The following is an 11,172-nucleotide window of genomic DNA, read 5'->3' as shown; positions in this document are numbered from 1 at the left end:
TTCCTGGCAGTGGGGTGTGAGCTTCCCCCTCCTAAGCAGAGCTGGGCAGAGAAACACTCAGCGTGATTATTTTCCAGGCAATTGTATTTGTGGTAGGAATCCCCTAGAAGAGATGGAGCCAGGGTGCCTGCCCATAGTGTGTGTGAGGATTGGAATAAACCCCCCCAAAACCCATCTGCTCCAGTGGAATCAGCTTTCCCAAGACCACCCACTGCTCACCAAGGACTTAAGTAATTTACCTGGTGCGATGTCACTCTGGTCAGGTAAGACTTTGGCCCTGTGAGCTAGCAGGGCACCAGCCCACGCTCGCACCGCAGCTCCGCGGCAGGAGCAGATGCATTGAGGCATCCAGCACCCGCGCCATGGGGCAGCACCACCCCGTCCTGCTTCCCGGCCCCGCAGCCTTTGGGTCAGGGCCCGGTGATGTGGGTCAGGGCTGCATCAGAGCAAGGAAAAGCAAGGCATCTTGCCAGAGAAGCGACGGGATGTCTGACAGCACGCAAAAGCCCAGGGGACAGGCTCAAACCCATCGCTGCGGCTTAAAACCTCCTCTCCCGGAGCAGCCTTTGCCAGAGGTTTCTCAGAAGCGCTGCCCTCTGGGTGGATTTGGCTGTTCCCACCCAGGAGCCACCCCACAAGGCCGGGAAACCTCACAGCGCCGGTTCTTCTCCCACCCTGCCTGAAACCGCGGGTTATTCCGGTTTCCATCACTAGATGGTGCAGGAGACAGGCGCTAGGCTAGGCTGGGCCGGGCTAGGCTGGGCTGGGGCTCGGCCTGCCTCCGTGCCCCTGCACCCCAGGCACCCCATGTGCCCCATCTGCCCCTATCCACCCCATGTACTCCCGTACACCCCCTACACATCCTATATAGCCCCGTGCACCCCCATTTTCCACTCTCTACCCTATGCAACCCTCTGCACGTCATGCACCTGATGCACTCCTTTGCCTCCCCTGCACCCCCTGGGACACCCTGCCTGGGGAGCTGGGAGTCTCTGGCCTCAGGACAGGTTAGCCATCTCCCGGGAGGGACGCGGGTGGCTGGTGCTGCCTGGGACAGGAGCAGGGACCGGGTGGCCTCCCCAGGTCCCCTCCGGCTTTTCCAAGGCCGGTGCTCGGTGTCCCGCCGGTGAGCCCCAGCCTCCCGAGGTGCCGCAGTGCCAGCAGCTTGCGTCTCCTCTACTCAGCTTGGGGAGGACAGACACTTGCCCCAGGCCTCCCGGCACCCCTCGGGTTTGGGACTGAAGAACTAAGGTGTTTCTTCAAAAAAAAACCACCCTAGCTGTTTTCATTAATAAAACATCTCTGCACAGCAAGAGAGCGACCCTGTGTCCGTGAACTGCCCAAAGCAGCAGAGCTGGCGGCAGACCAGACCCTCCCCACCAGCTCTCCTGCACGAATAAACTTCTTTAGGACTATGTAAAAATTCAAAATATTTAAATGTCCCGGTGTGAGAAGCTGCTCCTGGGTTGGGGGAGCTCTGTGGGTGTCTCCCGATGGCCTGGGCTTTCCCAGGGAGAAAAAAAGAGAGGCAAAATAACTTGCAGATATGTACCCTTACTGTCTGGAGTGATTTCATGTGTTCTATTAGATGTGTGGGGAAGATTTTTTCCCCCTGAAGTAATTAAAATAGCCTCTTTCATACATGAGAAAGGGAGGAGATGGAACTTTTCCAAAGAGCCTCTTTCGCTCTACCTCCCCTCCTATGGCACAAGGACTTTTATCCTAATACAAATGGACCAGCTGAGATTTTTTTTTTAAGGTCCCTGGGGCAGCCATCCAATAACAAAAGCAAAGTTAAAACAACTCCAGACAAAAGCAGCAGAAAAAAGGGGGTGTGGTGGTGAAAATAATGCCCAGCTAAGTAGGAAACTTTAATGATGATACATGGAAAATGTTAAACAATTAGAACTTGAATCAGTTTGGCCCTGGTCCCACCTCATTTAGTTAACAAACAGTGCCCTTCGTCCCGTTTGATCTTATGCGTTGTTTTTTCCAAAGAAGTGAGGAGCCTGGAGGAGGCTCCCGGGGTTGGGCAGGTCAGATGGCGGCTGCTGCGTGGGCTGGGGCTGCCGCGGGGGTCTCGGAGGGGCCGGCCCCAGGGGTGCCGGGGTGCCCTGTGTCCCCCTCTTTGGTCTCCCAGCCAGGGATTGCCCCACTGAGCTCAGCCATGGGGGTCTGAAGTGCCCAGGGCAGGGGGGCCAGGGATTGCGGTGGCTATAATGTATAAACACATCTGACATGTGTATGCATTCAAGGGAGAGTGGAAAATCAGTAACTGGGGAGAGGCAGAAGCATGTTAATTATTTGGACATGTGCACTGATTAGACATGGAGTTCCACAGACCCAGAACTATATGAAAAGCTGTCATGCCACATGTGGATCCTCAGAGGCTTTGTCTTTTTAAATATTTTCAGGCACATACAAGCAACGATTTCCATGTATGGACGCTTTCCAAATAAAACCTTTTAGATTAAATATCTGTTGGAGGCACTTACTTCTGACTTTCCCACATACCAGTGAATCAAACACCAATCAACTGTTAAAACCAGAACTAGTGGCGTTCAGCTACATAAGCAAACATCCCTCCATCATACAGCTGCTAAACCCCAGCAAACCCACCCTCATCTTCCTCCTGATCCCCTGTGCTCCTTCCACCCAGTGGGTTCCTGTGGTTTGAGGGTCAGCAGTGACGGGGTGGGACGGGGCTTTTGGGACAGGCTTTGCCCCGCCGTGCCCGCGTCACACCTCCAGGCTCCCCGTGCTGGCTTACGGGGAACGAGCCTGAGCAGTGCCGCAGCGGAGCAGGCAAAGGGGAGTTTCAGGAGCGCTGTGTGCTTACGGCTGTGCCGTGGTTTACATCATCCTCGAGGAGAAGGGTGTTTTCCAGGCCGGGTGCTGCCAAGAACCCTCCCACAGTGACGGGGCAGGTGACATCCCCAGCCCCGCGGAGCTGCAGCTCCCGGTCTGGTGAAAGTCTGGGCCATCAGGCGGGAGAAGGTGCCCTTGGAGCAGCACCGTAGCTGGTTAAATGCTGCGAATAAACCTAATTCATTGACATTGCAGGGGCAGACGCAGTAAAGCTCTGGACCATTGCAGCATCGCAGCTGGTCTCTTCTCCCAAGTCACCAGTGACAGGACGAGAGGGAACGGCCTCGACCTGCGTCAGGGGAGGTTTAGGTTGGATATTAGGGAAAATATCTTCCCTGCCAGAGCGGTCAGGCCCTGGCACAGGCTGCCCAGAGAGGTGGGGGAGTCACCAGCCCTGGGGGGTTCAAAAACCATGCAGACATGGCACCTCAGGGCGTGGTTTAGGAGGCCTGGGGGTGTTGGGTTGGGGTTGGACTTGACCATCTTAGAGATCTTTTCCAACCTTAATGATTCTTTAGGATGAGCTGGGCCCCGCCAATGGAGAGGAGCCGGGCACCCGCAGGCATTCCCATAACGGGCAGAGATGAGACAGCCCTTCCCCCCCGATGGGATACAGGGTCCCAGGAATGTCTCAGGAGTTAAAAACCAACCAACACCCCCCCCAAAACACAGACCAAACCTCACACAAGGCTCTCGATGCACCATGCCGTGAGAAGGGCAGCTCTCTGTCTCCAAGATGCTTTTTAAAGTTTATCCAGTGTCCTCCTTATCTGGATACCGAGGGACCCCCGCACGTCTGGGTCCTGCCGCGGGGGACCCAGCTGGGACCAGGCAAAGGCCAAGCTAAGTAATGCGAGACATAAAACCAACAGTACAATTTTATTTTGTATTTCATACAAACGGCACCCTCCCCACATTTTACAGGGTTAAATAGCATTACCGGTGACTCGGCAGGCTCGCTTGAGGCAGCTCCTACAAACCCTGTAACGCAAATCATGTGGCCTGAAGCCAGGAATCAACGTGCCCCGGGATGGGGTTGTGCGAGGCAGCTCCAGCTTTAGGCTCCTCAGCGGGGATCAAATGAGTTGATTACTCCCAAGAAAGGGTATCAAGAGACAACCGCGCAGAAAAATTGATTTGTGGGAACGTGGTTGTAAATTAAAAGAAAAGCCCCATGCCCGGTGCTCCCAGTGCTGTACTGGTGCAGCAGCCAGGGGGGAGCACCGGGGATGCCCTGCCAGCAGCCCACGCACTCAGGTGTTCACAGTGAGGGCGGTGAAGAGGTGGTCCCTGTGTCAGGGCTGCAAGAAGCCTGGCACCCCCACAAGACACAACCGCCGCGCACATGGAGTCGAACGGGGGACAAGAGCTGCAGAGAGTGAAACACAACCCCCGCTGGCAGCCGTGGCCATCTGCCCTGGAAAATGGGAAAAGCCCCCCGGAACCATTCGTGTGGTGAGATTTCCGTTGCTCAGCCGAGCTGGATTCAGTCCTGGCTTTGGGTGAAGCCTGAACTTTCAAGCCACAGGCAGCGGAGCTTGGCCCGGCAACGCACGAGGTTAATGGAGTAATCAGAACAAATGTTTCTGACGATGGCAAACGAAGGAGCTCCAAGCAGAGGCCTGCGAACAGGGGGCAGTTACGCTTTGCACCTGGTTGTTGTTAGTCTCCCCATCATTTACCCTTGCCCCAAGTATTTCCCTTCAGCTGGTCCAACCTACTGAGCAAGGCTATGCAAACACAAGAAAAAACAAGGCTCAGCGCCATGATAAAATTTTTCACACGTTTCTTGTACTTTAGTCATTAAAAATCCTGATGGCCGAGGGTGGGGGAGGTGGTTGTTCTGCCGCTAGCAGGAACGCGCGGGGCCAGCGTCCCTCCGGCTGCGAGGCGGTGCCCAGCCGGGATGCGCGCTCGGGCAGCCCAGCCCTGCCGGGAGGCTGCTGGGCACGGGGCAGGAGCTGCTGAAATCCCTATAAGGCACCACAAGAAAAGGTCTAAATGTGGCCCTCTAACACTCTAAAATCCTTACTCCCTCTGGGGTGCAGAACCTGTAGGAAGAAGTTGCATGCCTGGGATAACGCTCTCGACCCTCCTCCAGTCCCAGATTTCTCAGACCCCTGTTATGGAGAGCCAGAAGGGGAACGAGTGCTTTAGCTATTGCCCCATCTCTTATTTTCCTTTTCCATGGAAGGGAAGTGAGCACAGACATTTCTTTTTGTCCCCCACGTCCTCCCTCTCTCAGCTGAGGAGGAGGAAAGCGGCTGTCACAAATCAGAAGTAACCTTGTGGTACCAAACACACGGCTCCTACCACCACGCGCGGTGGCACCCAGCAGCTGGGTGACTGAACTCTATTTCTCTCTGCCAAACACTAACATGAAAAAAAAAAAACATTTCTCCAACAAAGCAACATCCCAAGATCCTCAAAAATTTTTCCTTGCCAAATAAAGTGGGTGACGGACCTGGCTGAAAGCGCAGCCTTGGGATACAGGTATAAATCCGAACCCTCTGCCCCTGGACTCGGGGCTCACAGCTGGGCTCGCCGCCGCCCCAGTTACTTCCTACGTGCCCGGAGGGATTTCATCACCACCTCCCCGCTGCGAGGCAGGCCCGGATGGGAGCAGTCTGGGGATCTAGAAATAAAGGACTATGAAAATCTAGCAAAAGCTGGGGAAGAGTTGGAACAGCCAAAGCAAGGGCAGCCGTGGGGCAGGAGCGCAGGAGGTGGGGATAGCTGAGCTGGGCTCCCCGCTAATTCAGTGCCCTTTAAAGGTGTGCTCGGGTGGTTAGATACAGACAGCAACTGAATTAGGAGGGAAAGAAGGAAGAAAGAAGCCTCCTCACACGCTCAGGATGGGGAGATCTCAGGGAACTCGGATCGGTCCGTGTCAGCCTCAAGTTGCAGTGCCCCGTTCCGGGGGATTTCACAGGAATCGCTGTTTTAAGAGACCACCCTTCCTCAGCACATCTGCTGGGATGGGGCTGAGCCAGGGACCCCCACCCACTGGTACCACATCCCAGACTCCTTGAGGAGGGGTGTTTAATCACTGGGGCAGCTGGAGGGCAGGAGATTAAGGTCAGGATATAGGAGTCAGCTTCTTCTGTTAAAGTGCCTTTTTTTTTTCTTTGAGCTTTAAAAACATCTTCCTTGCTTTTTCAGAAGAGGGGGGCAAAAAAAAAAAAAAGGAATACTGGTTTTATATAACACAGAGTAGAGAATTAATCAATATTTACACAAATCTTGGATAAGGTTATGGCACAGACTAATAACCCAACACAGCAACCCAAAAAGCAGAGTGTCAAAAAGAAGGGAAAAACCTGTTCGTATGCTTTCAACACCACCCCCTGGAGATCCCAAGTGTAAACGGTTTTATCTAGGAAAAGGCATTTTAACTTGGGCTTTGGTAATCGGGGTTGATTACAGCCACATTGCGCAGCCGGCGGGGAGGACGTGGGTGGGCGCGCGGCCGCCCGACCTCTCCAGAGCACAGTCTGGGTTTAGACAAGTTCAACTTTAGCGTTTGGATAAACAGCCACCACGTCATATCCCTCGGGGGGCTTAACCCTCTCCTTTGCGTGCGTCTCGCAGTACAGCTGCTCTTCGATGAAGAAATATCCTCTCTGCTTCAGGTTGAGGCCACAGTCGTCGCACATGAAGCACTCAGGGTGGTAAAGCTTGTCCCGAGCTTTGACGATCGTGCCCCTGGTGAGAGGTGGGGAGAGCTCGGGTGAGATGGGGAAACGACGAGCATTAACAGCTTTTCCTGCTGCCTTGAGTAAAACCGAGTGAGTGAAGGAAAGCGGCGTGTAGGGGCATGTAAGGGTGTTATTGTGGGTTCCCATCCCAACAACTCAGCCCACCCAAAGCTGCCACCCTGCTCCAGGCTCAGTGGCTCTGGTGTATTTCTGCAGGCTGGGATGCTCCATTCCCATCTGTCCCGCCCCCCGCCCCGCAGCACCGCTCCACGGCTCGATGCAAAGCTGAGCCTCAAATATCTACGCTCAGCCCAGATCCGAACGCCGGGAGCCAGCATCCTCCCAGCGCCGCTGGCAGGGCTGGGGCTGCGCACACACAGCACCAGCAAGAGCGTGGTTACAGGCGTTTGCGGAGCGGACGCTCAGCCAGCAAATCTGGCTTGAGCAGAACATAAATTACAACACAACATAAATTACAGTACAATGGAGTAGAAAAATGCCTGTATTCTCTGAAATCAGAACCAACATCCATCCGTTGGAGAGTAACTCTCTAACAAACAAACAAAACCAATCTGCAGACATCTTCTACTTGACCCTTGAAGTGTTTCTCCCTCCTTAAGGCAGCGAAAGAGTGCTAGCACCGCCGGCGCTATTCATAGTCCCTGGGCAGTTACTATGATAAGCAGGGCAGAAACCATCCCATGAATCATCCCCGTTTTGCTGCAAGATTCCCTTAAAAGGGGCAATCCAAACCGTATTCGTCAATTCCAGGTTTATACATGGTTAGCAAAAAACCAGAAAGGGATTCAAGGTATTCTGCTATAAATCCTCGCCCGCACGCCTGGTAGGACCCGACCCAGCCACGTCCCGGCGCTACCGGCCCCGCCGAACCGGAGCCTGCGGCGAGACGCGACACTTACACGATCCCGTTCCCACAGCGGGTGCACTCAGGGAGCATCTGCAGCCCGGACATGGCACCGCCAAGCTTTGACACTGGGGACTTGATGTTTCGGGGGTTGCTCAGTTTGTCGAGTTTTTCACCTGCCAAGAATTTTAAACAGACACAGATTGAAAACTTGATCTCTTGGAGCTTTTTTTTTTTCCTTTTTCCTTTTTTATTTTTCCCTTAAGGAGTCAGATGAATCTCTGCCTGCCAGAACAGAACCTGCAACTTGCCTATAAGAAAGTAAAAAGCAGATAGTGAAACCGACTGTCTCAGAAGTCACACAGCATTCAGGTTTGCAGATGACCGCAGGACACTGCACCGACCCTCCGCTCATCCTAACAAAGCACGGATGGTGGCAGAAGCCCTTGGCTGCATCAGCAGATGATCCATCTATGTACTGGGGTAGCACCAGCTCACTACAGTCACCTTATCAAAAGGCAAAGCAGCCTTAATCTAGAGACGAGAGATTGATTTGGCTACAATACCATTTAGTGAGTTAAAGACACATAGGAAGAGATTCTATCACACCAACACTTCAGGTGTACTTCGTAGATCCACCATCGGGCAAGAGACATGGATGATTTGGAGCCCTCAGCACAGGAGGGACGTGGAGCTGTTGGAGCAGGTCCAGAGGCGGCCACAGAAATGCTCCAAGGGCTGGAGCAGCTCTCCTGCGAGGCCGGGCTGGGAGAGCTGGGGGTGTCCAGCCTGGGGAAGGGAAGGTTGCGGGGAGACCTTATTGCGGCCTCCCAGTGCTTAAAGGGGGGCTGTGGGAAGGGTGGGGGTGGCCTCTTTAGCAAGACCTGCTGTGACAGGCCAAGGGGTGATGGTTTTAAACTAAAGGAGGAGAGATTTAGACTGGATGTAAAGAAAAAATTATTTACAATGAAGGTGGTGAAACCCTGGCCCGGGTTGCCCAGAGAGGTGGGAGATGCCCCATCCCTGGGAACATTCAAGGTCAGGTTGGACGGGGCTCTGAGTGACCTGGTCTGGTTGGAGATGTCCCTGCTCCCTGCAGGGGGGTTGGACTGGGTGGGCTCTAAAGGTCCCTTCTGACCCAAATCATTCTATGATGAAAGCCTTGTGGAGATTAAGCAAATTAGGACAAACAATACAAGAGCTACATGCATTTTTCTTCCTAGAACACTCATTTAATCTCAAATAATCTAAAATAAAACATTGTGATAGAAGATAAAGTCTTCTGTGGCACGAAGCCTGCTGTCATAAAGATCCAACGACAGGAAAGGAAGCAATAAAAATTTTGTGCATATGAACAACATCACGGCAAAGTTTCCAGCGTTGCAGCCCTCCTCCCTACAGATCATCTATCATCTGCCCTCGCATTTTGGGCAATAAAAACACACCTGTTGCCAACCACCATGACACTTAAAAGCTTCCAGTAATCCCTGCATGGTTTTTCATGGCTCACAGCTGACTGGTCTTTTGGGTATGTATTGATCTGCGGTTCCTCTGTGATGGCCTAAGGTTATAGAAAGGAAAAGCTCACAAAGAAGGACGATGGATTTTATTCCATCAGCTGACACAGTTTGGAAGAGAAGCAGAGCAGCTCTTGGATGAACAAGCCATTCTTCAGCACTGAGGCTTCCTGCACCCCCTAAGCTTCCAGGGTATTTCAGCCCGTGGTCAATCTTAAACGTGTGCTTAAAGCCCACGATGCCCAGGAGGTCTCAGCAGGGGCCCAGGCGCTTTCTGACCCCGGTGTCCACGCGTGCTGCGCCGGTTTTGGAAACTTCCACTTGGGTCTCGCTCGGAAGTGCCCACCGCAGCTCCAGGAACGTCTCTGCATTTCCTAAAGTGAATTTTTAGTACCTGGAAGCGGTGCGTCATCGCTCGCGGTCACTCACTGCTCCCATCCAGGTTCACGTGGTACGTTTTGAAGTGCGTTGCTTGGCAGAGCTTCCTTCCGTGGAGGGACCCCCGCTTCCCCGCATCTCCAGAGCACCCGCTGTCCTGGGCTCGGCTGGGGAGGAGGCAGCACCCCCGATCCTGTCCCCGCGGGGTTACCCTGGGGATGCGCGGGCACCCTCCCACAGCAGAGCCCATCTCAGCGGTGGCTCTGACCCAGGGACCAACACTGCCAATGGTCCCAGCCAAGCAAGTAAAACCAAAAGAACTGATTTCTCACCAAACCCCACTTTCCCAAGATATAATATAGTGTTTGGAGATGCTGAGAGCCTTGGTACGTGCGAGTCTGCCTGCCCAGGAGCGGACCGAGGCTGCTCACCCCAGGGGTCCTCCAAGCGCTCGGCCACCTCCAGCCACCCTCGCCTGGTGAGTCCTTCTGCTGCCTTGCTGGGAATAAACCAAAACAACTGCTCAAGCTATTGGCTTCCCCCAGCATGAGATACAGCATGCTTGGACTAGACACGCTCATCTGCCAACATTTAACAGTTAAGCTGTCACTGCCTCTCAGGCAGAGCGCATCAGAGCTTGGATAAGCTGCTTAAAAGGGGGGGTGCGGGAATAGATTTTACAGCAAAACAAGCCCTGCAGAGAGGGCTGCTTCCCATCTTCCCAAACAACAGATCATTTCCTTCTATTTACCAGCCCACAGTCTTATCACAATTTGTGGTCCTCGGCAAGGCAGTGAGATGCTTTAACTCCACAACCTTAACCACCGCCATCCCCGTTTGTGGCTGCAGCGCTCATCCCTCCTGCGCCTATGGAGACGACTGCTGCAATTCCTCCAGCCTCCACCAGATCCTCAGCATGAAACATTGCTCCTTACAGGCGCAGGACATAGCTGGTGAGGCTGAAGAAAATACAGCTTGCAGTAGAAACACCTCCCATATAAAACAGGTTGTTGCCTGAGACACCCAGCTCTGTGGGAGAGATCTTGACTTTAAAAGGACAACACACAGCAGGCTCGGGCAAAAATGTATAATTTTAGGCTTAAGGAAAAAGGAGAAGGGGTGGGAGCTGTAAAACAACCTAGCAGGAACACTCACGGGGATTTCAACCGTGCTGAAACATCACGGAGCTTTATGCCAGGAGAGATGCTTTTCACTTCATTTCTCATCCCTTATGAAATAAACACTGATAGCATCGTAACGACTGAGGCATGAGCAAGACGGTGCCTGCAGCCAGTCGCACATCCCCTCTGCCCGCTGCCCGGCACAGCCGAGAGGGAAAGGGTGGGCAGCAGAGCCCCCCGAGGTGACCTCTCCCGCCTGCCACCATGCTGGCTGGCACCCATCGGCAGCCTCTCAGCCCCAGGCTCCAAACACACAGTGCTGCATCAGCGATGGGCTGGCACCGGGATGCCTCCGGGGCGAGCAGAGGTCCAGGACTGGCCGGGACAGTCCCAGCGTCTGAGGACTGTCCCAGCACCTCTTTGTCCCCCACGTTCCCCCTGCCCACACCCTTTGCTTTCTCCCTTCCTCCCAAAGGGCAGCGCTGCGTTTCTGCCACCCCAGGGCCGTGGGATGCAAGGCGAGGCAGCAGCAAACCAGAAAAGCTTTGGGTTTGTTCCCTTGCCCGGGCACAGATTAGGGAGGAAGAGGGGCAGCAGCGTTATTAATTGGGATTAACACAAACGCTTCCTATTTGGACTTGATGATCTTAGAGGTCTTTTCCAACCTTAACGATTCTATGACATTTCCTTCTTCCTAATGAGGAGACCTGGGGGTGCAGCAGACG

The 11,172-nt window shown here is 53.8% G+C and overlaps 1 protein-coding gene across 1 annotated transcript in view; it reads right to left on the bottom strand.

Annotated features, from left to right (window-relative positions):
* Nucleotides 1–3,728: 3,728 nt before the first annotated feature.
* The window catches only part of PDLIM4 (PDZ and LIM domain 4), a 56,306-nt gene continuing 48,862 nt past the window's right edge, over nt 3,729–11,172 (bottom strand). The window contains exons 6-7 of the mRNA XM_075102957.1: nt 7,487–7,607; nt 3,729–6,573 (exon numbers count right to left, since the gene is read on the bottom strand). Of these exons, the coding sequence (XP_074959058.1) occupies nt 6,369–6,573; nt 7,487–7,607 (326 nt within the window). The 3' untranslated portion in view covers nt 3,729–6,368. The remainder of the gene's footprint in view (nt 6,574–7,486; nt 7,608–11,172) is intronic.

The sequence above is a fragment of the Phalacrocorax aristotelis genome, chromosome 8, assembly GCF_949628215.1.
Source record: "Phalacrocorax aristotelis chromosome 8, bGulAri2.1, whole genome shotgun sequence".
NCBI classification, from domain to species: domain Eukaryota; kingdom Metazoa; phylum Chordata; class Aves; order Suliformes; family Phalacrocoracidae; genus Phalacrocorax; species Phalacrocorax aristotelis.
The sequence above is the reverse complement of the archived record's forward strand: the minus strand, read 5'-3'. Positions and strand labels throughout refer to the sequence as shown.